The 26228-nt window shown below is 47.9% G+C and overlaps 1 protein-coding gene across 1 annotated transcript in view; it reads right to left on the reverse strand.

Moving 5' to 3' along the window:
* Positions 1 to 4768: 4768 nt before the first annotated feature.
* Positions 4769 to 26228, reverse strand: part of EIF2B5 (eukaryotic translation initiation factor 2B subunit epsilon) — a 33045-nt gene continuing 11585 nt past the window's right edge. The window contains exons 7-16 of the mRNA XM_006138450.4: positions 25720 to 26032; positions 24813 to 24958; positions 23858 to 23996; positions 21923 to 22024; positions 20617 to 20724; positions 19384 to 19474; positions 16368 to 16491; positions 9420 to 9545; positions 7758 to 7868; positions 4769 to 6671 (exon numbers count right to left, since the gene is read on the reverse strand). Of these exons, the coding sequence (XP_006138512.2) occupies positions 6606 to 6671; positions 7758 to 7868; positions 9420 to 9545; positions 16368 to 16491; positions 19384 to 19474; positions 20617 to 20724; positions 21923 to 22024; positions 23858 to 23996; positions 24813 to 24958; positions 25720 to 26032 (1326 nt within the window). The 3' untranslated portion in view covers positions 4769 to 6605. The remainder of the gene's footprint in view (positions 6672 to 7757; positions 7869 to 9419; positions 9546 to 16367; positions 16492 to 19383; positions 19475 to 20616; positions 20725 to 21922; positions 22025 to 23857; positions 23997 to 24812; positions 24959 to 25719; positions 26033 to 26228) is intronic.

The following is a 26228-nucleotide window of genomic DNA, read 5'->3' on the forward strand; positions in this document are numbered from 1 at the left end:
TGCTCCCCTACATGTAACCACCCCCATCTCAGACTCCCTCTCTCTCTCTAACCCCTCTCCCTCCCACTCCTTTATTTGCTTCCCTAGACTCGTTGCAGGCTTCTTGGATTTCTTATTCCCCTTTCCTGTTAATGTCACTGATGGCGGCAGGGAGAACTATCCCAGCCATAGATTCCTCCCCAAACATGTGCAAGTTGATGGCTGGTCAGGGAAGCCTCTTCCTGCCTGAGAACAACTTTCACCTCTGTGGCTCCCATTATCTCTTTGTGAAATGGTCTCATTGAAGAACAAAGTTATAAGGCAGCCGCTGGGATATTTAGTCAGTTCTGCTGGACAGGGATTCTGTTATACTGTCCAGCACCCATTTATCAAGTGTTGTAGGTCAAACAGTCAAGTCAGGAGAAAGCATCCTAATGCCAGGAGCTCAGGCTAGACTGAAAAATCACCAGCTGTCAGGGCCAGAATCTCCTATGCCAAGAGGATAAGCTGTTCCCCGTGGAGGGAAGGGGCCAGTTTCCTTGGGTTTTCAGACAGCAGGGTGCAATCCCAACGTTGACAAGTCTTGTGGCCTGGGTCACTTAGGCAGGAAGCTGCACTCATCTGGCTGGGAGTCTATTAGCCTGAAATTGAGTTTAACAATCCCCTCCCCACCAACAACCCACCTTAAAGAATAGACACTGAGGCTGTGTCTACATTGGCAAGATTTTGCGCAAAAGCAACTGGCCGCAAGTTCTTGCGCAAGAACACTGACATTCTAATGTAAGAAATCAGTGCTTCTTGCGCAAGAATGACAACGCTTCCGCTCAGGAATAAGCCCTCTTGTGCAAGAGGCCAGTGTAGACAGGCAACACAAGTTTCTTGCACAAGAAAGCCCAATGGTTAAAATGGCCATCGGAGTTTTCTTGCACAAGAGAGCGTCTACACTGGCACAGATGCTTTTGCACAAAAGCACATCTCTTGCGCAAAAGCACATGCCAGTGTAGACTCTCTCTTGCGCAACTACTCTAACGCAAAAACTCTTGCGTTAGAGTATTTGCGCAAAATCTTGCCAATGTAGACGTAGCCTGAGGATACAGTGCCACTGTAGCACAGGTGCATCCCAGGGGGTTTTCAGTACATCCACCTCTTTGCGAGCTAGCAGCTGTGCTGATGGAAGAATTCCGCCATTGAGCTAGCTATGTGTACAGTGGAGGTGAGGTCAACCTAACTACATTGCACAGGGCACAAACCATTTCACAATCCAAAGTGATGTAGATCAAGTAATTAGCTGTAGTCCTAGGCACACAGCAGGAAAAGCTGGCAAATAAGAGGCATTGGTACGTCTACACAGCGACATTATTTTGAAACAACTTAGTCTTTATCTACAGAGCCAGCAGTTATTTTGAAATAATGTCGAAATATTGTCAAGCTGGAGGACTTCTTACTCCAACTCCTGTAACCCTAATTTTACGAGTAAGGGAAGTTGGAGAAAGAGTGCTCTTTTTCGAAATAAGTGCTGTGTAGACTCTCCCTATTTTGAAATAGAGCAGGAAACTGCCTCATCTCCCAGTGGCCCTTCACACGGAACAGGGACTGTCAGAAATGATCTGACTCCACAGGGATCCTGCCCACAGTCCAGTGGTCTTGTTTAATGTGTCTCTCTTAATCTGAGGACCATCAAGACACGAGGGATCAGCTGTAACTGTCCTCTAATGCTGTATTAATACCTCAAAGATGTTAAAAAATGTAGCACAACTACCTCTCGTGTTTTATTGTTCATGGAAATGTGGAAGTCTGTTATAACAATTTCCTGCTCAATGTGTTAGCATCCCCCAAGCATACAAGTATCTGGTGCAACTTCACCTCCTGCCTGTCCTGCAGGTAGTGCCTTGGGACCATCCAGACAGCTGATGTTAAAAGTCTTGCTGGGTGCCATCAGGCAAACAGGACTGGCACTTCTCTTCAGCATGCCTAACCCCTTGCACTTTTTTCTGCTAGTAAGGCTGCAGCACAACACAAAGGAGCTTCTACTGCATTAGTGGGGGCGTCTGTTGCTGGAAGAGCAGCCTTTCAAGGTATTCTGTAGTGGTAGGGTCCCTGAAGATAAGGGGTGCTAACAAGCCACCTAAGTTTGGATGGAGAAATAAGGCTGTAGATCAGCAACAGGCAACCTAGGTTAGTGGGACCCAGGATTGCTGTAACCAAGAGGGTCTCCTCGGATAGGGTAGTTTTGCTAACGCTGCTTGCGCACCTAGTATTTGTGGGGTATGCAGACTGAACCGAAGCAGCACTTTAATTGGATGCAGAGGGAATACAGTCACAGTCAATGTTGTGTGCAATCAGCACACACGTGTGCCCTTGCTTTACATACGTGTCATTTTAGTAATATCGGTAAGAAAACATCTACCTGGATGGAACCCAGTGGAATCTGGCAACCCTGCTGTGGGCAACAGTCAACAAACTGTCTTGTGAGTGCACACAGAACCCGCAATGGACCAGCTGCAGCCCCTGGGCCGCAGGCTGCCCCCCATTGCTGTACGCACGTGATAGTTGTAAGGCTGCTCCAGCTCCAGAGCTCAAATTCTGCAACTTGTATCAGCGACTCTAATTTCTGCAGCTGCTTTTTTAAAATAGGGTGAGTGATTAAATACTCCCAACTGATAAACCCTGCCTTAAGTGAGATGCCGTCAATGCATATGAGCAAAGACCACAGCACAGAGCCAGGGAAATCAGGAGTAGGGGACTAGGATAAGCCAGCCAGGTCCAAGAGGAATCTGTGCTGAACAGACTTAATGTGTATAGCAAGGGTGTCAAGAGCCATTGAACCAGCCTGGAACGTGTCTATGATAGAAACCTGTGCAGAGATGAATACTTTAAATGCTGAACCAGTGCAGCTGCACCACTGCAGTGCATCAGTGAAGATGCTACTATGCTGCCTGGAGAAATTCTCCTTTGGCATAATTCACCTCCACAGAAGTGGTAGTTACGTCAAAGGAATGTTGCCATAGCACTGCCTGCAGTACACCATAGCTTAGATTGGTAGAACTCTGTTGCTCAAGAGGATGAATTTTTCACCTCCCTGACGGATGTAAGTTCATAGTGTAGACCTGGTCTAAAAAATGTAGCAGCTAGTGAGCACCACTGCTCCCAGTGGTGTATGCAGAAGGGATGTAGGAGTGTAGCCATTTAAACAAGTAACCAATAAGCCATGCCTCTGTATCAGAGGCAGCAGTGCAGAGTGGCAGATGGGAGCTGGCTGCCACCCTACATGTAACAGTGTAACTGCTGAAATTTTCAGTGGTTTTACGGTTAGCCAGTTACATACATTTTAATAACCCTTGTAAGCATGTCTATAGATTGGCTACTGGTATTTTTAGCATGCCATGAAAACCTGTTCAGAGAAGTCTCTGATGACATGGTATGAAAAAACGGTTGGTCCTGACATTTTTTAAATCACATCCGACTGTATCTCTAAAAGATATTCCCTTGTTCACCTAGAAGTTGCAGGCTTGCTTCAGGAACCAGTGGGTGAAATTCTATGACTTGGGTTATGCAGGATGTCAGGTTAAATGATCGTAACTAGGGATGTGAAAGTGTAACAGTTAAGCATTAGCTTATTAGTTTCCACTACTGGCTCCCCAGGAGCGAGGTATGCAGCGGCTGCCAGCTCCCCTGTCAGGGAGATAGCTTTGCTAAGGGCACTACAGCATAAGAGTTTTATATATAAGCTTTATACTGTCAGCCCCTCCTGGCCTTAAAATACATGAATCTACCACATCCATCACTCTTAAAAATGGATAATTTTACAGACCAGTCAAGACCAATAAGGAATTTTTTGCATTCCCCATGACTAACTTCTGATAGTATGCCACAGAAAGCATGAAGCCTGTTCTGCTCTCCAGCATTGTAATCAATTCGCCTTCATTAAATATATACTTACCTGCCATTTTGAAGGAAGGGTGGCTGCATTGCACCATGGCAGTACTTTGGAGGAGATCAAGTATGTTATTTTGAGAAGTCTCTTGTAAAGCACAGACCCTTACACAAGAGTTTTTAAAAAAATCCACTCAAGAGCCCTGAAGGATTAGGACAAAGTCTGGTGACATAGGAACATTCAACCTTTAAAATCTCTATTGTACGTACCTATAACCCCTGGGTGAGAGAGAGGCTCACAACAATAAGAAATCAGTCACTTTAGTGCAGCGAATTCAGGCTGCACAATGCAGAACACAGAAAGCAGAATTGTTTGTCCTTTGGCACAAAGTATACAGAGCCTCTGCTCAAAACATACTACTTACGCAATTACAAGCAAAACCTATTTTTTTAACCATCTTTATACTGTTAAAAAATACTCAAGACATCCAGGGAGCTTTTAAGCTTCCTGAATCTTGCAGATGGCTTGCAAACACTTTGTTTCCACCCCCACCCCCAAATCACAGAGTCTCAGTCAGGCACAGACACTTTGTAACTCTCAGCATTGTTTCACTGAGGCCTTTGATGCATCTTTGAAACTTAATTCGGAATAAAAGAGAGCCCCTCCCGGATAGTAGAAATCTGAAATGCAGGAGTTTCAATCAGATAAACTGTTCTCCAGCTCTGCTCTGAGATGGTATGATTGCTGGGCACAGTTGGGTAGTTATTCCAATTCAATAGAGGGCTGGTTTTATATGTGCATATTATATACATACTCAGATCCTGTTGAGAAAGTAGCTAAGTCTCTATCTGTGAGCTGTGCTCAGGTTTGTGCTATGATCAGAGACATTTATTCAAAGTCAAAGCAGAGGCGCCATTCTTTACACCAGGATGTTTTTAATCACTCCCTGAATTAAATATTGGCAGATATAGAAAGTTCAGATAGCAACTATTTCCCCCAACATTTACAATTATTTTCCCCAACATTTACAAGACTGAGTTCCATGATGCCAGAAGCCAAGGGTCTTCATGCACTGTCCTGGCAGCACTCGTGACAGAAGTTTGCCCCCTTTCCAACATTCATCCACTTTCTGACTTCATCCCCCACAGTCAATGTTCCCTCATTTAGAGTATGTGGCATCATCCAATGGCCAAAACCCCTGGGAGTGGGCAGCTTCAATACACCTCCACCCTAGAATTGATTCTACATTCCCCCTAAAAGGACAGTAGCACGGTCAGCATGCTTAACACAGGACCTACCTATTAACAGTAAGCTGATCCCCACGGTGCTGTTCTGCTCCATTCTTGGGGGAGAACAGGGGAGGGAAGTGGCACAATAATATTTACAAGAATGTTGCCCCTGAGAGGCTCTATGATCAGCATGGAGGAGGGTGCAGTGGAGGGATGGATGGAAAAGACACACAACCACTCCTGCTGCACACCCATGCATTACCCTGCCGTTGCTGATCCTCAACCTGGATTTGCAGAATAGTTTTTTCCCCCTTGAAGGAGAAAAGCAAAATTCATTTAGAAAAAAAAAATAAATACATAAATAAAGCCCATGATTTGAGCTCAGGTGTCTGTGGGGAGACCCAAAGGCCATGTTATTTTTAAAAGAAAAAACTCACGTTCTGGTTTTCAGAGAACAGCAGCATTCAAGACCCCTCATTTCTCTTAGAGCACCTGGTGCTGTCTCTAACACAGAAGGCAAGACAGGAGAATGTCTGGTGTCACAGCAGATGCAAGATTCATGCAGAGCCCTAAACCAGGGGCCTTAACACGTGCCAGGCATCTGTTACCTTTTACAAGTTAAAATAAAAACTCACCTAAAGAACCAGAGGGACAGGTAGGTAGGTTATATCGGGGACACAATCATCTAAACAGTACTTTATTCATGAAGCGTGTTTCTGTTATTAGCTAGCCCTCTGTGAGGTAGACGAGTATTAGCCCCATTTTACAGAAAGGGAAACAGACACAGAAAGGCTACAGGGATTTGCTATAATCACAGTGCAAATCTGTGTCAGAGCCAAGATTTTAACGAGCCAGGAGCGCCTCGTTTCATTCCAGGCTGCCCAATAGCTTGGGCTTCCCCTGACGACTGCAATTCCCATGCCAGAGGAGTTCTGAGGCCCGGCCCTGTATTGACATCACCCAGTCTATGTTGGTCTACCAGCCTTGCCAGAGTCAGCTTCAGAAGGGGCTCCCCACAAGTGAGTGAGAATGAATCATAGCTTTGAACTGTCCATTAAACTCTTTACAGATCCAGGAACATCAGTAACTCCAAATAACCAGGACCAGGTCATATGACCACTTTACACAAACCAGAAATGGTTCAAACCCCCAGGGTTACATTTACATGGAATTGGTATGAATTTGCCTGTCCTCTCTACATTAAGAGTGAGTGGCTCCCAATGAGTAGCTTATAATACATCACAAACAGGCCACAGAGGGATCTTGGACATTACTGTCTCCTGCTTTTCTCTTGTGGTTCTCATGCTGTGCTGTGACTATCCCACACAAGATGCCATGGGGGTCATGGGGCTGGGAATACACAACAATGAACGATGGGATTGTCAGTCACTTCGATTTCAGGTCCCACAGCTGTGCGCCATGCACTGGCACTGCTCTTTCTCTGCTCACTTTGCCAGTAAGAGATCCCTCCTTCTCCTGTCTAAGGGCAGCAGGATTGCCTCTTCTCATGGCAAGCTGCCTGGTCAGTCTTGGTCGCCCTCAGATGACTCTTCTTCTGCCTCCTCCAGCCACTGGATAAACTTTTGAAGCTGCAGAAACAATGAAATGCAATTAGGAAAAATAACCCCTTGAAAACAGCTACTTTAAATGAGACATCTGCAACTTAAGAACATAACTTCTTGGCATTTGAACACCTCCACTGTAGACAAAGGAACAGGGAAAAAACACCAAGGAGATTAAGATAAAACAGACACTTAAATACAGGTGGCACAGAAGTACTGACTCTCTAGAACCCACAAAGGAGGTGTCTTTGAGGCAACAGTACCCCCAAATTCCTAATAAAAAGAACAAAGTCTGCCTGAGAAATGGGAAGTTTGGACCCAGAGTTTTTCCATCAAGGGCTAATAGTAAGGAGGCATGACAACTCCATCTAATTTTCAACAAGTACATCAGGGGGGCAGTGCAAGAAAAGCTGCTGCTAAGAGAAACCTACTCTGTCAAGGTCTGCTCTGAGGTTATGTACTTTGCTCATTTTGCCTTTTGATCCTGTTTAAACAAGCAGCTGTAGGCACGGACGGATTTTTATGAAGGGAGCTGACTTCACATGGGCTCTGAACTAAGCAAACCCGGCCTCTTCCTCAAAGAGGGTTTTCTTTCTGTACCGTTTGGAGGAAAGGCTTTGGAACTGGGCTTGGCCACATCTGAGTACGGAGTTCCTACAGATGCAGAGGAGGTTTATGCTTCTTGTAGCACAAGCCAGTTATAAAATGGCTATTGAGATTCAAAGCTGCTCAGTATGGCCAGTGTTTGGCAAGCCATGCAAATGGAGCGGGCCAGGTACAGCAACGTCAAAGGAAACAAGCGAGGGGGATAGTTTGTTACCGAAAGCCCATTTCAAGCAGGTGCTTTAGCTTAGAGAGGTTTCTCCATTACACAGACCATCCCAGTAGTTTCTCGAGCACCTGTCAGTAAACCTCTCCCACTACCTGATCCTTCACCCAGAGCATGCTGGCGATGGCAGAAAGCCAGGCTGAGCTGCGGTAAGCAATGTATTGCGTGTTTCATTATCTGCCGCAACAAGTGGCTCCTGCTGAGCACCTGGCTTTCCCAGACCCACCCTTACCCCAAGGCGGACTGCAGCTACTAGCGAATCCCTCCAGGACGCAGGGACTTACCTGCTGGTTTTTACGAAGCTGCCTGCCTTTCTCCGATGTGTCTCGCTGAGAAAACCAGCAGAGAATCATCTCTTCTGCCAGGATTTCCAGCTGGTAAAAGGTCATCAGTACCTGGACCAATCAGAAAACCATAAATGGGGCAGGAAACAGGCAGTTCTTCTGGGACTGGCTCACTTAACAGCAAGAGGCTGTGTACCACAACCTGGGGCTCCCAGCACAAGCCTCAGTGGGGGAGAACAGAGTGTAGATCTTCGTGCTTTTATTGTCCAAGATACCCTTGCCCTGCCAACACTGACCCCCTGCAGGTGAGGTTGTTCTGCTGCACAAAAGGATCAGGTCAGCGCTCCCCACAGCTTTCAGCTCCAAGGATGCAGGGCGGAGTATTTAGGAGTTGAAAGCAAGGATGGATCCCAAGGAGACTCCCCCTCCTCAGTAAAGCATGCTAACGACAAGTACTGAAATGGACCTTTCAGAAAGCTCCCATGTCCGCAGACCCAGATGTGTGTAATTCGGCAGCTGCAGCAGGGAAGCACACTCAAGCGGCTCAGCCAGCCCTGACTCCGATCATCGCATCTGCAACTCAACCCCACATGGCCTTTGCTAAAAGGGGCCTTTTGGTGGGTGTCAAATGCAATCAATCATTTGCAGAATCAAGCCCTTGCCCAACATTGTGATAAGGGAAGGATGCTAATGCACTCTAGCTTGGGGGGGGCCTCATCACCCCTTTGTGCTCAGCATGAGGAGACACTTTGCAGCCAGTCTCCTCACGGCAGAGGATTGACAAAGCTGGGTGACATGTACCAGCTCCAGCAACGAGGGTCACTTCAATTCCTAGCCACCAGGGAAAGCCAAGCTCCTAGAACAATGGATACATGCCAGATAGTCATTGCCATTTAAGGTGAACTGAAGGCTTTTGACTTCAGTCCAGACTAAGTGTTCACACCATTAGCTAGAGGCACTGGTATCATGAGATAAGATTCCTCCTTCCTGGGAAACCAAGAGGTAGACAGGTTTGCAGGACAGCCCTTTTCCGGAAGTGACAGGCATAGTGCTGTGCAGACACTTGCTGAAAAACTATTCATGAAAAGATTCCTAACTGAGAGTTTAGCTCCAATTTTACATGGCAGAAATAATCTATTAACCCAGAGGGAGCATGTATGTATGAGGCATACATTTTAACACTCGGATATGAGGACCGAAACAACAGTGCAAAAGCAGATCAGCCACACACGACCTTCATTTTGTTCACTGATTTCCACCCAGTTCTGCCTAGATGGGAAATCCCACCCTCTTTCCAGCCTTGTCTATTTGCCATTTTAAAGCTACAAGATTCATTGCCCCCCAAGCTTTTGGGCCCCAGATAGTGGGTTTGGGGCCTTCAGTGTGCAAAACTGGCCTCTCCTCCACTCCTCTCAACTATAGCCCCATAGAATGAGTCCCTCTGGGTTCGATATTTCTAGATAGCAGCTCCAGGTTACAGGTCATCCAGTTCTCTTCTCTAGCAGGGCTCACTCAGAGGCCTACGCAGATGCAGAGGACAGATTTTAACCCTTTCTGACACACAAACCTTCCTTTCCTGATAGAAGAAAAGCAGCACCAACAAACTACAATTCACCACTGAGCTAGTGGAAGTAGAAGTCCTTGCTGCTGTGAGGAACTTACTTTGGCAATGGATGTGCGGAGGCCATCATGTTCCAGGAAGAACTCCTCAATGGCAGATAAGGCATCCAAGTGATCTGATGCCCGCTTGATGTAGTTCTTAAACACTGGACACCAGTTCTTTAACAACTGCAGGAGGAATCAGAATAAAGAACAAAGGCTCTTGAATTATGAGACTTTTAATACAGCTATGTGCATGTTCAGTGCAGTTCCTCCATAGGAACAGACTTGTCTGTGGAAGCAAAGCCAGTAAAAGGCCATTCTCCAATCAGTCAGACCATCTAATTAGATACACAACACCTTCCCCAAGAGCTGAGTGATGTGTAGGGGATAGCTGTGGTTACAAGGTGACACTTTATCATCACAAATGAGTTCAGGGAGCAGGGAACTTGAAGGATGTCACTTTATAGTAGACCATGGCCAACAAAGGTACATCACTGCGTCACAGAGCAGTTAGAGAAGACAACTGAAAAGCAGAAAAAGGAATAACTATTGTACAGTAGTACAACTGAGCCGTTGTACAGTCGCCTGTGTTGCCACTCAATGCCGACAGAAGAGCTCTCTTGTGGGCATAATGAAACCATCCCCAATGCACGGTGGTAGCTACGTCATCAGGAGACACCCCACTGTCCACACTGGCACATCTGTTGATGTGACTTATGTCATTCGGGGGTGGTTTTTCACACCCCTTAGCGACAGAAGTTTTACCAACCCAAGTGCTAGTGTAGATACAGCTTTAGTAATTGTACCCTGCAGTGTCCATCAAGGGTCCCTCTAGTTATTTCCATCCATGTACGGAATAAATGTTGCTATGTGCAGATGTGTTATCACCAGTAGGAACACATGCTGCTGCCTGTGAGCATTAAGTGACGTTGCTGAGAAAAGAGGAAGCTGATACAGACTAACGGGGGTCTGGGCTGGGAGAGGAAAACTCCAGGATCCAGTGGCAGACTCCAGGCTCCAGACATCAGCCACCAGGCAGTGGGGAGAGGCCTCGGGGCTTCTGCCCCATAAGGCACCGGGGCTCTGGACAGGTCAGAGCTTGGGGTTTGAGCCCCATATGAGGTGCTGTGCTCCCCATGGCTCTGCTCCCGGTTTCAGCACCACAGGGGTCCCAGGGATTGAGGCACAGGCTTCAACTGCGGGATCCTGCAGCTCCCTGAAACCAGCTCACAGACCCTTTGTTGAGAACCGCTGTGTACAGCCCTAGAATAAGAGAACAACTAACACAAAGTTGCCTGTTCGATAGCATGATGAGCCAGGATGTGACGCTCCCATTAGCATGCTGTGGGAAGCAGGATGTTTAAGTTGGGGAGTTCTGTTTCTTTAAGGGCAAATTTAACAAGAGACGAACTAACGGCCAAGTTAGTGCATCCCAAGTTCCCCTGCATGCCTATGGAGCTATACGCACTCTTACCATGCTCCTGGGATAGCAGCCCATTCTCAGAGAACAAATGGGTCTGCCCGCTGAGTGGAGATGGCACAGCAGCAATAGGGACTTCTTAGGGGCACTGGGAAAAGACCTTCCTCAGCCGCATTCCTGGTTAGTCAATGCTATTTTATCACTTGACCTTTCTCCCATCAACCACTGGGAGGAAGCGCCTTTGCCAGAAGGAAAGCTTCCGTGCTACTGGCATACCTGGTGCCAGCTCCTGCCAAGGTCCTTTAGGCCTCAGTTCATACAAACTCATGTTTTAATGGGTCCTGTAGCACTTTGTATCAGGAACATCCAGATTACACTCTCATTCCATATTAGCATCACCTAAGCACTAGCCGGGGTTCTCAAATTACAATATGGGTGGCTTAAAACACACACTCTCTCTCTCTTCCCCTCCCTCCCCCCAATGGTTAGGCAGCAGATGTGCTGAGACGAGCATCTGTTGCACTGACAACACTCATCTCATTGTTCCCTTGGGCTCCTCTGTCTGTCTATGTCCATCTGCTGTCTTTCATCTTTTGCTCAGATTGGAAACTCTTTGGGGCAGAGACAGTGATCAATATGTGTTTGTTCAGCACATGGGGGGTCAAGTCTATGGCTTGGGCTCCCAGGCACATCCATAATACACATTAATCGTCATAATCACCACCAGCCTCACGTGAGGTATATATTTCTCGTTTTAAATGTACTGATGTTTTTCTATACTCATAATTTTGTATTTGTGTGTGACCACCTGTAACACAGCTTATCACTGGCCTAGCAGTTGTGAGCTCCAGTTTGGGAACCCCTGTGTTAATGTTTTTCACACAAGTTAAGGACATCAGTACATGAGATTGTTCCAGGCAGAACACTCATAAGAACATTAAGAATGGCCATACGGGGTCAAAACCAAAGGTCCATCTCTAGCTTAGTATCCTGGCTTCCGACAGTGGCCAATGCTAGTTGCCCCCAGAAGGAATGAACAGAACAGGGAATCATCAAGTGATCTCACCCCTGTTGCCCATTCACAGTTTCTGACAAACAGAGGCTAGAGACACCATTCCTACCCATCCTGCCTAATAGCCATCGATGAACCTGTCCTCCATGCATTAACCTAGCTCTTTTTTGAACTTTATTAAAATCCTGACCATCACAACATCCTCTGGCAAGAGTTCTACAGGTTGATTGTGTGTTGCGTGAAGAAATACTTCTTTATGTTTTAAACCTGCTACCTATTAATTTAATTTGGTGACTCCTAGCTCCTATGTTATGGGAACAAGTACATAACTTTTCCTTATTCACTTTCTGCACACCAGTCATGATTTTTTAAACCTCTATCATATCCCCCCTTAATCTCCTCTTTTCTAAGATGAGACGTCCCAAGTTTTTTAATTTCTCTTCATATGGCAGCCGTTCCAAACCCCTAATCATTTTTGTTGCCCTTTTTGAACTTTTTCCAATTCCAATACATTTTTTTGAGATGAGGTGACCACATCTGTATGCAGTATTCAAGCTGCAAGCATACCATGGATTTATAAAGATGCAATAAAATATTCTCGGTCTTATTCTTTATCCCTTTTTTTAATGATTCCTAACATTGTTTGCTTGTTTGACTGCTGCTGCACATTGAGTGGATGTTTTCAGAGAACTATGCACAATGGCTCCAAGATCTCTCTCGAGTGGTAATAGCTAATTTAGTTCCCATCATTTTTTATGTATGGTTGGCATTATTTTTTCCAATGTGCATTACTTTGCATTTATCAACATTAAAATTCATTTGCCGTTTTGTTGCTTAGTCTCCTAGTTTGGGGAGATCCTTTTGAAGCTCCTCACAGTCTGCTTTGGTCTTAACTATCTTGGGCAGTTTAGTATCTGCAAATTTTGCCACCTCACTGTTTACTCCTTTTTCCAAGAAATCTATTGGCCACTTTCTCCAAAGGAGAAGCTGGCTACATACCCCATGTCAAACTTGCTTATGAGGGTAAGAGAGCACAATCTACATTTGATAAATCCAAGCAGTGTATTAATATTTAATACACTGAGCACTCATGAATATACATACACACCCACCTTACAGAATTCTACAAGGGTGGGGAATTGATATAGTGCCTACACTGGTAAATCTTCATGACAGTTTTGCTAGGATGAAACATACATGCATCAAACATAAGCTATTTACCATTCACATCTTATCTTTGACTCATCTTATACTTGGATCATAAATTCTCTGAGGCAGTCTTGCAGTTACATATTTGTGCAGTATCTAATGCCATTCGCCTTGGATCCTAGAACAGGGCCCTGTTCCATAAACAATCACCATGTTTTCTTATAATTTCCCCTCATTGCAAAGCTAATGGAAATATCATGGGCTCAGCCCCATCCTAGTTCACCGGCTCCTCTGACAGGATGCTGCAGTGACGATTCCATCCATGTCTCTCATAGCTGGGCCAGCAGCTCAATGCAGGATTCTGCAAGGAACGGTGCTATATCTATTCAAACTAGGATCCCAAACAGCGGCAGGTTTCAGGCATCCTACTCTCCAGTTGCACTGCTTTCCACATACAAGGAGAGCTGAGCATCTACTCTAGTATGCACCCCAGTTACCCCTTTCATTATGGAACATTATGGCTAAGAACACCGGCAAACTGAATGGGGCATTTTCAATTAAACTTTGTAAGGTGAATTAAATTAGTACGAACGGAATTGTTCAACTGCTGCACATTTCCAACAAAGGGCATCTTCCAAAAGTGAACTAAGGCACATATCTGGATCCATTTGGGGGAAATGTCTCTCCCCACAGAAAATACAATCTCACAGCCCCACAGAAAATACAGGAGCTGCCCTCTATATCCCTCCTGAGGTAGGACAATCCAAATCAAACCTTGCAGCAAGGAGCCAGACTTGCTTCTTCTAATATATGTATCACTGCAAGCACTAAAGAGCCACTCAGTCCAGCACAGACCAATTGGCATCAGAGGCTACAGCAGAAAATTCAGGAACCTGTCCACCTCCCTGCAACTTAGATAAAAGGTCCTGGGACAAGCTTTCACTGAGGGTCAGCATTTTAACAGGGCCACGTCCCAGTCTGTCCACCCTCCGGCCAAGTAACATGGAAGCCATTTCTACACAGCCACATATACCCCACGGTCATTCCAGGGGTGGAACAGTGCTCTGTATGTTACTCAGAAGCAGCCAGGTCCTGCCTTTATCTCTACAGTAGACAATGGAAAAGTTATCAATATTAGATACGTACTGCAGGCAAGAAGTGCTCACAGTGGATTCTCCAATAGGACTCTGCCTCTTTTGCATCTATTCTCTGAGGAATGGATATTTCCAGCCCTTACTCCCAGGAGACAGAAATAAGGATATGGCTAGAGTCCTGCAAATCTGCAGATATCCACTTTTTTTTCCATGGACCATTTTGGTGGACAGTGGAGCAAATAGAGAAACAAGACTCTGTTTACCAGCAGGGCTCAATTTACCAGCAGCACCCAGCTCAGGCAGCCTACAGAGCATGGGGCCAGCAATTGGGGCTGGGTGGCAGGTCGAAGTTGGGGTTGTTCAGCACCTGCTCGCCATGCCGTTCCAGCAGCCTGGGCCTCTCAGGCAGCAACAGCATCCCCACCATGGCTCAGCCCGGCAGCGCTGGCCACACTTCCAGCCCCCTTTACCCCATTGTGATGCAACATGCGCTGCTGCTGCTGCTGGTCACTTGCAAGCCCCGGGAAGCAGCACACAAGGCAACATCCCTTCCCTCCCAGCTGTCCCCTCCATACTGTCTCCTCTCCGAGACCCCGCCCTACGCTGCAGCTTACTCCCAGTCTCTGCCCTCAAACTGCCTCTTCCCTGCTCATCCCCATTTCACCTTGTAAGATTGCTCGGCTGTGGGTGCAGTTACTTGTAAAAGGCTGTCAGTGGATCGCGGGTCGGATCACAGAGTGATCCCAGCGGATGCAGATCCGTATTTCTGTATCCGCACTAGGGATGTTAAATATCAATTAACTGAATAGTTGAGTAACTTCATGAATTCTTATCAGTTAGTCGACTATTCTATAGTCCCCAGGGGCAGGGCTGGCAACCAGTGAACTCTAGCCCCACTCCCAAGGAGTCCCCTGCCACTACGTGCGGGGTGCCAGGTGGGAGCTGGTCCACGAAGAAAGCCAGTTAAAAAAAAAACAGCTCCCCTCACAAACCTACTGCCTGTTATCCTGTGCTGCTGCCTCTGTATCAGAGGCAGCAGCACAGGGTGGCAGAAGCCCCTGTCCTGGGGGAGGGGGGGAGAGTGGTAGAGGGGGAAAATGCGTACAGTCTATAGCATTAACCTATAAGCTTTTGCTTATCAGATAATCGGTTAATCGACTACACTATTACATCCCTAATCCATACAAGGCTCCACAAGTAAAAGTCTCTCCCAAGCCAGACACTCCGCTGAACTTTCTCAAGTGGAGTTAATAGTGTTGATCATTCTACTGCTTTAGGAGAATCAAGGAAGGCCCATGGGCCAGCAAGTTCCTTGCAGTCATGACAAGCTACTCTCCTAGGCTCAATGACGCTATCACCAGCAAGTGGCTGGAGAACTTGCACCCATTCCTATACACCACCAGAGAAGTCCCAAGAAAGAACGGGTATCAAGTCTTCATTTTCCATGTCCCTGAGTTTCAGCTGCTGCTGAAGTCTCCTGCCTTCTGGCTTTCTTGACTCTCACATGCCCCCAGCCTGACCAAAATGAGCCTCCCAGGCTCTTTGTCTCCTTGTCTTCACCTTCAGGATCACACCATTCTGAACCTACCTATATCTGGCCTCTTGGTACCTACTGAAGCCCCCCGTGTGTTACTGAGTCCTTCTCGCACATGTGCCTTCCTCACTTCCTGCCATGCTCCTGTGTACACCTGCTTGTGCAAGCCAGGCAGGCTCTCAGCGCCTTCAGATCCCACTTCTAAACCCCACACTCCAATGCCAATTTGCTACAAGGGCACATCCAGTGCAAAACCCAAGAGACTGCCAAGTGCATAATTCTCCATCCCATCCCCAGCTCTCTTGCCTCTTTTAAGGCCAGGTCTACACTGGGAGCAATGTTGGACCAAGGTAGTCTAGCTACGTGAACAGTGTATCTGGAGTCAACGTACCTTAGTTCAACTTACTGCAGCGTCTCCATTGCAGGGGGTCAATGGGAGAAACTCTCCTCTCGACTTGACTTCCCTTACCCCCCAGTGACCTGGTGGAGTACCCAAGTCGATAGGAGTGTGATCCGCAATTTAGCTGGTCTTTACTAGACCAGCTAAATCAACGCCTAGGAGATCGATCCTTGCAGCATCAATCTCCTGGTGAGTGTAGACAAGGCCTAAGGTTCATGTCATGTCCATGTATGGTGCTCAGCACAAAGGTGAAGACCCATCTGTTGTTCCTGTAATAGTCCCTAAGACTAGTCTAATTCAGCTGTGGGCAGGGATCAGGCCTCTGTGCTTTACAACACCATGTCATGGTAGATAAAGGAAAATGTATGCAGACTGAAAGGAGTGGGGAGGTGTACTCACAGGAATCAGCATTACACAGTAGTGCTGGGAGTCTAACCCCTTGTCCAGCTGCTGCAATGGGAACTCCAAGACCACCTTACTGAGCACTTGCATCACCTCCTTCAGGCCAATGTTGTAGGCATACCTGTAAGGGAAAGGGGAGGGATGTCAGTACGCACATCTTCTAGGACCATAAGCCTGTGCAATCTGGCAGCTATGGCAAATCGCTGAAGTCTGCTTGTCTGTTGCAGGGCACACATTTCTAAGGGTTGTATTACATTTTAACATCCCGCCCTGGGCCAAGTCTTTTTAAGAATGTAGCATGCTGCCTGGACGGGGAGAGCACACTCACCTTTACTGGTCTGATGCAGGAATATGATGGGGGAAACGAGAAACAGACCTTATTTGAGAAGTGGCAGGTAGAAGACACCAATTATACCCTGGGCTCCAATTTCATAGCCTTCCAGTGAGATAAGCAGGTACTGTTCACTTTTCATTAAGAATGTGAATGAGTAATCTGTTATCCATTTACCCGGTAAACATCACCTTTAATGGGTGATGCTTACTTGGTAAAAGTTAACCATTACCTGGGAGCAGCCCCCAGCCTGCAGCCCATCACAGGCAGAGGGCTGCTCCAGCAACTCAGGGCAGCTGGAAGCAACCAGGCTGGAGCAGCCCCTGCCTCCGGCACGGGGAGCCACTCCAGCCTGGCCGTGGCGGGTGGGAGGCCACTCCAGCCCAGGGGACTGGAATAGCCTCCCCCGCAACCCCGTTTAATCAGCTAAATTTCACATTTAACAGGGTAACTCATTAAATGGGATTTTACATCCCTACTTTTCATCACGCCTCCACAGAGCTAGGAGACAAACCAGGCCCACTGCCACTTGTGCTTTAGTCAGCTGGCTTGTCTGGGACTCCAGTTCACAGCCTGCCTCCTGCAGAGAGAGGACTTTAATGAAGCCCAACTGGTTTGTTCTGCCTAATTATTCTCAGTGACAGCAGAGGCTGGAAGGCGAATTCTAGAGCATATCCAAGCTGAGGTTACTCTAAGCAGTGGAGATGCTAATGAGCTAATGAACAGACCAGAAGATCAAGAAGGCTAAAACCCATGAGCTGTTGTGCACATAGTACTCCTGAGGGAATTCTGGTCACTGCACGTGCACAGAATGCACGTCACCCACAGATTTTTTTTATTCATTTTTTTTGCTTTCCTACAGAAAAATGACTTCTGATGGAGAAGCAAAGGGAAGCTGCAAAGCGGTTACATGCCCCACCCTGGCACATTGGTTCGGGTGCCTGGGGCAGCCAGTAGAGATGTAAATCACATGCACTGTCCCGCTTGCTTGCTATTGCAACATGCTTGACATGGAGAGGCAGGGCTTTGGGGTTGTTACTGAGGAGCTAGGTGTGGGGTAGGTTCTGTAATCTTCAGGCAAAGCAGAATGGAGCAGCCTGCCTGCCTAGTGAATTGTTCCCATTGTTTCTAGGAATTCCCCCAAGAGTATAAAGCAGATGTAAATTTAAAGGTTCCTTTGCATTGCCAGAATGGTGTAAAGGACATTATGGCCTTACAAATACTGATGGTACTTGAATGATCGATACTGGTCCAACTTTTTGGACTGAAATAATTTCCTATCAAAATGTGCTTCATGAACGGTTTGCGCTACTGACCTTTCTAGAGGTGGTCAGTAACCAATCAATATAAATTGTGATTTTGGTTCCCCAGCCCTCACTTGTCACCAGCTGCCGATGACGTAACACTGAACATGTGGCTGCACATATTAGTTGACGAATAATCTACTATATATTTGAGAGAGATAGTCTGTCTGTCCAAGAAGTCTTCCTAAACGGTAAGAGCTAGGACCGCCAAATTTGGTAGGCAGCTTCCTCTTATCATAACTGACAGCAAGGTCAGGGTTTGGTTGTTCCAGGAAAATTGATGTGCCTGGAATGGGATTTCCTGTCATAAAAGCATACAGAAAAGAGACAATCACCAGGCAAGTGAAAGGGGCTGGCTGGGGGAACCCCCCTCATCTGGGACTGCCCCAGCACCAAAGCCCTCTCCCTCCCCAGGTGGCAAGCGCAGGGGGCAGATGAACCTGGATTTGCCTGAGCCAGGGGACAAACATCCTTCCCCCGACTGTGCCTGCTGGAGCTGCAGTAACCATGGAGAGGCACTTCTCACCTGGCCCCAAGCTACTGCAGTGAGAGAGGTGTGGGGTAGTCCTCTCTCCCTGGGGCAGCCTGCACACTGAACCGCTCATCCCCAGCCCCACCCCAGAGCAATGATTTCAACCAAGAATGGACATTTTCATTTTCCAAAAAACAAAAATTAATTGAGTTAAGGACCCAAGCAACGCCGGGTAAATCTTCTAGTTAGAAATACAGAGTCAAACCTAGCCACATTACTGTGAGGCAAGGAGGTTTGGGGATTTCCTCCAATGCCTCCCACTCCCATTCTCCATCCACTCTATTGCAGTTTAAATAAATTACCAAAAGAATTAAAACCAGAGTGATTATATTGCATTATAATTGCATTATTTTGACAAAACACACAGAATTTTAAAATATTGTGCCCACAATTTTTAACTTTTTCCTGCAGAATTCCCCCAGGAGTAAAATAGGGTGGAAATGCCACACACAGATTCTTGGCTCTGGACTTTCTGCTGTCTGAATGTTGCAAAGTAGCAACTCCCTGGATTAGCAAAAGTGTGGCCTGCTCTAAAAAGACTGGCAATCTCCCATTCCCTTCATAGGCACCCAGTGGGTATATTCAGTCCCTAGCCCTAGGGCTCATGGAACAGCAGCTGATGCTAGTCAGGGAGATGATGAGTTAGAGCACTCTCTGCAGCACCTCATGGCACCCTGTTCAGTTATCAGTCTCTCTTACACCCTACTGCTGAAGAAACTTACTGGATACTGATCACCACATGGGCTAATCATATTGTTTCCGTTTCCCCTCAAACCTCTGAGCGTCATGCCTATGAGGCAAAAGACACTTCCAAGTCAGGCACTGCAGTTCCAGGGGAGCACTTACTTGAGAGAGTTGATCTCCAAGACCAGATTATCACAGGAAATGTTCTCCTCTTCCCCTCTCTGCAAGGTGCCCAGAACCTCATTCTGGAAAACTGTCATCAATGCAAGGATAGGCCATTAGACAGGAAAGGGAGAAATCCAGCAAACAGCACCTCTCACTACAGAGAAACTAGCCCCGTGACAAGAGCAGGGACCAGCCTACTAAAAAGCTCCTCATTTGCCCTCCATAACCCAACACACGTACATTTATTCCACCTGTAAATAACAGTAGAGTACGTGTAAAAGTAAAGACCTGTCAGATCCCTTCAATTTCATCACTAGGCACCAGTGCAGGACTGTCCCCTACTGCACCATGTGTTCTTCAGAGCTGCAGGCAGAACTGATGCAAGCAACAGGGCTTCCACAACTCCCTTGAGAGGTTATTCCATGGCCTAAGGCCTGATTTATATGGGAAAGTTATACTGGCACAAGCTAGAAGGAATATGAACTCATATGGCCAGGCTGGTGTAACTCTCCAAGTGGATACCCTTAAAGTAGTCACTCATACTATAATAAACTTTTTCCAAGTCTGCAGGTTAAACTGAAAAGGCCACTCATTCCAAACTAAGGCCATGTCTTCATATGGGGAAGATCAACGTTGCTGTGATCCATCTTCTGGAGTTTGATTTAGCAGGTCTAATAAAGATCTGCTAAATCGAAGTCAGAAGGTACCCCACCCCTCTTCAGTGCCAGTGCTCCTGTTCCTAGAAAGAAGTAAGGAAAGCCAGTGGGAGTGTTTGCTCCCATTGACCTCCTGCTATGGAGACTGCACAAAAACTCGAATTAAGGTACATCAACAGTTGCTGGAGTTGCACATCTTAATTCTACTTTTCAGGTAAGCATAGATAAGGCCTAAGAGTGCCACATGGGGTATTAACCCAGTGTAACTATATTGGCTTCACCACCAGTAAAACTTCCCCGTGTAGACAGGCCCTGACACATTTTGGGCTTCCTGGGCATGCAGCAGGAGAAGAATGACCACAGCAAGCTGCTATGGAAAGGGAACGGCATCTCAGACAGCCTCAAACAGCCTTTGGTCAGAAAGAGGTAGAGTCCTCAAGCTTCCCACCTGGGCCCCTATGCATGTACTAACCAGACAACAGCAATGAAGAGAATGTCAAAGAATTATAACAGGAAGATGAGAAATGCCCTTCCTTGGCCTGCCCAACATTCCCTCTCGGCCCCTGCCACTCACCTTTGACGTCATCCAGCTGAGGAGAAGCAGCCCGACTGTCTGGCTGCTCTGAGTCCTGACTCAGGTCACTCTCCGACTCACTCTCTTGTTCTGGATTCAGTGTGGGGCCTGATAGAGACAGGATGATGTAACCTTTAAAGGGGCCCCCTCGAAAGCAGAGGAGCTGCAGTCTTCCCCTGGCTGATGAAGCTGGAATAGTCAGGTTGGAACAAGCTATCCTTGGATGGGATTTGCCACACACAGACCCAGACATCCATAACCACTGAGTGGGGCTTGCACTAAATTAAAGGAGTTTCATCAGATTCCTAGAGCAGGCAGTTCAGGTCATTGATTAAAGCAAATGCATCCCTCCCGGCCGAACTGTTCCAAGGCGAGCAACGCCAGCAGCATGGGACTCTTACTTGAGGTGGAGCCTTGCAGAGAAACAGATGCAGCGTTGGAGCTGAGCAGTTCTGGTGGAAACTGATCCACACACATGGTCCCCCCACTCACTCCCAGATACAGTGCCTGGAAGGTGACAGGCTGCCTTTGCCATTCTGACACAGATTTGAAATTTGCTATTGGGAGACAACAGGCTGGCAAGAGGCAAGATCTGGGAACATCATTCAAAGAGCATAAGAGGAGTGTTTGGTCCATGCAGTGCATCCATATACACCGTCCTCTCCCCGCAGCTCAACGGGAGACTTCATGCCACCCTACTCCACAATTATAACTGAGACGCCGCAGGCTTTGCGATTCGGCAGCCATGGAATTTGCCACAGGTTCCACCCCTCGTTGTGGAACGTGCTCCAGAATCTCACTGGTTTTTTTTTTCCCCCTCTTCAATAAAATGTATCTGGACTTCATGGCTGGGAAGAACATTTTTCAAACATGTCCTTAGCAGAACTGAGGAAGTGGCGTCTGTCTGTCAGCCTGGGGACTGCCTGGAACAAGAGCTCCAGGGAGGATGGGCTTACCCCATTCAACTGCAGTGTCAGATTTCTAACCTGAGGTTGTTCCCACCACTCCCTGTTCTTCAGGGTTCTGTCTAATCTGAGTTCTTGATGTCTCATTAATGGGCTTGGGGAGACTGTCTCAGCCTGGATCAACATGCCACCACCACGGACCTTAGACACCAATTATTATTTGTATTGCTGCAGCACTTAGGAGCCCTAGTGATGGACCAGGATCCCACTGTGCTAGGAGCTGCACAAACTGAACAACAAGGTGATCCCTGTTCCCATTATTAACCTCCCCCCTCAGCAACTCACTGGGATAGTGCACAAGCATTTCCATTCCCAGCAGCCCATAGCAAACTTTTCCTCACCCCAAAGGCTCTGTCTCTGCTCTTCCTCATCGGCTTCACTCTCATCAGCTGCTTTCCAGAGGTAACCTCTACCCTCTGACCCCACTTCGGCTTTGTTATAACCTGAAAGAAGAAGATGGCAGCACTGAGAAGAAAGGAAGGGTATTGGGACAGCCAACTAACCTGGAACTGATTGGCCTCTCATGAGAGAGTAAGGGGTCAGAATAACCTGCACCAAGCCGTGTCCCAAACACTTAACCCATGGAGGGGGCAGGGGCTGACTTTCCCATGCATGCACAGGAGGCACTGTTTTCATTCACCTAGACCAGTAGAAAATCACCAAGCTGTTCTTTCATCTTTCTAGGATGCATTTCATCCCCAGGGCCTGATGAAACACACCCAGGAACACTCAAGGAGCTGACTCAGGAGATATCCGAGGCATTAGCTATTATCTTTGAAAAGTCATGGAAGACGGGAGGGATTCCGGAAGACTGGAAACGGGCAAATATAGTGCCCATTAATAAAAAGGAAATAAAGAAAACCCAGGGAATTACAGACCAGTCAGTTTAACTTCTCTAACTGCAAAGATAATGGAGCAAATAATTAAGCAATCCATTTGCAAACATCTCGAAAATAGTAAGGTGATAAACAACAGTCAGCATGAATTTGTTAAGAACAAAATGTCAAACCAACCTGATAGCTTTCTTTGACAGAGTAATGAGCCCACAGAGCACAGGGAGAGGGGACAGAAAGGGAAAGGAGGGGACTGAGCCGTCAGAGCACGGGGAGAGGAGATGGAAGGGGCTGGGCCCCAGAGTACCAGGGTGGAAGCAGAGCTCCCCCCTGAGCCGGGATGGGCAGCTCTTTCCCACTGCCCCCGAGCGGGCAAGAACCTTGCAGTTTTTACTAGTGGAAACACACTACATTTAAGACCAAAAAGACAAATATATAAACATTTTAAAAAGACAATTTTTCTAAAAGTGCACCAAAAATAAAGTTTTCAGCTAGCAATTTAGGAGACAGATTGGATGGCTAAGTACGACTCAAGGTAGTTGCTAACTGTTAGCCATCCAATCTGTCTCCTAAATTGTTAGCTGAAAACTTCATTTTTAGTCTTTTGCAGCACTTTTAGAAAAATTGACCTTTTAAAAAGTTTTATTTATATATAGATATAGATATAAAGAGAGAGAGAGAGAGAGAAAGTGTATACACACACATACAGGGCTCGCCAGCTGCGCGGTTTTGCACATGCGCAGATCGCTCTGCGTCGGCTCTTCCGGGGTGTAATCTACTCTCCACGGGCAAGTAGATTACATTGTGTGTGTGTACACACACATATACAGGGCGAGAGAGAGAGAGAGATTGAGATTTTTAAGAGCAGGTTAGACAGACACCTGTCGGGAATGATCTACACGGTGCTTAGTCCTGCTGTGGGGCAGGGGACTGAACTTGATGACTTTGAGGCGCCTTCCAGTCCTACGATTCTATGACCTTGTCCTGCAGCAGAATGGCCTGACTGTCTTGACACACTGACTCGCACTCTGAATCCTACCCAAGTGGGGACTGACAGAACAAATATCCCATGGTGGGGGAGGATTAAGATCCAGGTACTCCCTGAGGTGCCGTGGGAGAGAACTGAGGGTCAGAGGTCTTGGCATCTGTCCTGAATTGGATGACAGTTCAAACTGTAGCCTGTGATCTGTACAGCGCTCTCACCCCAAGACAACGTCAAAACTGGAGATTGGGTGCTGGAGAGGGCTGGTAGTCACTGGTTATTTGACTTTACTATCAGGCTGTTACACTGGGATATCCCACTTTCCCTACTAAAAGGGCACAGATGCCAAGCTTAATGTAAGACTTTAGCTACCAGCTTTGCATTTCACCAAACTGGGAACACAGGATTGTCCCAGAGGGCGAAGACTCACAAAGGACAGAGCTCAAGGAAAGCTCATTTACCTTTCAGCTTCACTTTGCTCTCCTCCTTGTTCACTCCAGAATCGTCACTGAACTCATCGTCATCCTCCTCTTCCTCATCTGGTGAGTGCAGTGAGATCACGGTGCCTTCCAGGAGCACGATGTCAGGACCCACCACCACCTACAAACAAAGGACTTACACATCTTGGCACAGAACAGAAGCACAGCTCCCTCTGCTGCCACCTCCCATTTCCCCCTCAGGAGCCAAGCTCTGCCTCAAACACTATTAGCGATGTCCAGGCATGTAGCCTGCTAAATAAACAAATCTCCTGCCCTGCAGAAGGGACAAGGCAGGGGCAGCAGCCTATGCCCTATCCAGAATAAAGGGCGTGGAGCGCCCCTCATTTTAGCGGCTGGTCAGGTCCTTTCAGCTGAGTATATTCAATGAGCCACAGTCTAGTGCCGTGGTCCCCAACGCGGTGCCCGCGGGCGCCATGGCACCCGCCGGGGGATTTCTGGGCGCCTGCTGAAACATTTGGGCTGGCCCCGCCCCCGGCGCGCGGCACATGCATGGTGCCGGCTCCAGGCGCGGGACGCACGGGCGGCCCCTCCCCTGGGTGCGCGGCACATGCGCAGGGCCGGCCCGGGGCGCGTGGGTGGCCCCAGCCCCGGCCCCAGGGCACATGTGCGGTGCCGGCCTGGGGCGCGTGGCTCGTGGGCGGCCCTGGGCGCGCGGCCCATGCGCGGTGCCGGCCCGGGGTGCGTTGCCGGCCCCTGCCCCGGGCGCGCAGCACATGCACAGTGCTGCCCCCGGGCGCACGGCTCGTGGGTGGCCCTGCCCCCGGGTGCGCGGCTCGTGCGTGGCCCCGCCCCCGGGTGCCCAGCATGTGTGTGGCCCCGCCCCCGGGCGCCCGGCAGCCACGCAACGTTGGGGACCACTGGTCTAGTAGCTCTCCAAGGACATGCGGAGAACTGCATGGACTCAGAAGCAGCTCACCTGAGAAGTCAGAACACAGTGAGGATTTAATATGGCCCCCTCCTTCACTTCAGCCTCATCGCAGACAATCGACTGCTGGATCTTCACACGGTCTGCTACATGGACTCCGTTCCAGAGGAATGCTCCATCCAGGATAACATCATCCCCTGTTGAATGGCACCACAAAGCCGCTGAGCAGGGCAGAGCGCAGCTCTCACCCCATGCTTCACTGGCAGTGTCACAACACTGAATGCCCCAGAGAATATCCAACTCATTCGCCCCAGGACGAGAGAATACACCTGTGGCTCAGAGGAGGTTAGCTGCGGTGGCAAAGCCAGCCTCTGATTTCAGCAGCCACTTCGACTAAGCCAGGGAAGAAAAACTGAGTTAAGTTTTCTGTGGACATTCAGCAAATGCTGCAGTAACTGCAGGCCTCCCACTTACAGTAATGTGGCAAAATGGGGAAAAATGATAAACAATGGAGCTTTATTCAAGACTATGAAGCAGGAGCACTCTGAGATTCATGGGGATGAGCAGTGGATACAAAGATTTTCACCTCTATACTGGTCTGAGACAAGCCCAGTAAATGATTGTCTTAACGTACATACCCATGGACCGCTCTTTCTTTTTCCTGGGTGCCAACTGCCCTCCCTCTCACTCGGCTTGCACTCCTCAATACACTCCCTGCTGCAGCATTAGCCTCCTGCCCAAAGGCCTGGACCCATTTCAAAATTCAGCACTCAAGACTGTACAATAGACACAAGCTAACTACTTGTCACTCCCTCCTCCACTCTGGTTTCCCCCATTTCACCCTCTGCCTCCCGCTCCTCCCCTCCCACAAAAGGCATCTTGGATTAGAGCTGAACTCACTCTAATTCCAACCACCGGCCAGTATCCGCTCCCCACCTTTCCCGTGGACGGCACTTACCTATTTTGCAGTTCTGACCGATGACGCTGTTGGTAATGGAGCAGTTGCTGCCAATGACCGTCCCCTGCCCAATGAGGACATTCTCGTCCAGCACGCTGCCGTGGCCCAGGCTCACCTCTGCCCCGCGGTAGATGTTGTGTTTGGAATGGGTATAGCTCTGTGTTGCATCATCGGTGAAGTTCATCTCTGGGGTCAGCGGATAAACCCAGCGCCGGATGATGTCAGAGCACACGGCCTCGTACATCAGCAGATTAGACACGCGGGCACCATACTCCTCTGTTGTCACGTGCATATGGATCTGGTTCCCCAGGACCTGGGCAACAGACAAGCATGTCAAGGGACTCTTTGCAGAGGAAGGCTGCCTGAACCTGAGCATGGCTTACCCCATGTCACGTCACCCACACACTTCCCCATAACGACCCACCCCTCGCGTCCATACAGATGCCTCTTCTACCATATTCACTAAACAGCCTTCTGAGGCACTAAGGGCCTTGTCTTCATGACACTCA

The sequence above is a fragment of the Pelodiscus sinensis genome, chromosome 10 (genome assembly GCF_049634645.1).
Source record: "Pelodiscus sinensis isolate JC-2024 chromosome 10, ASM4963464v1, whole genome shotgun sequence".
Classification (NCBI taxonomy): Eukaryota; Metazoa; Chordata; order Testudines; family Trionychidae; genus Pelodiscus; species Pelodiscus sinensis.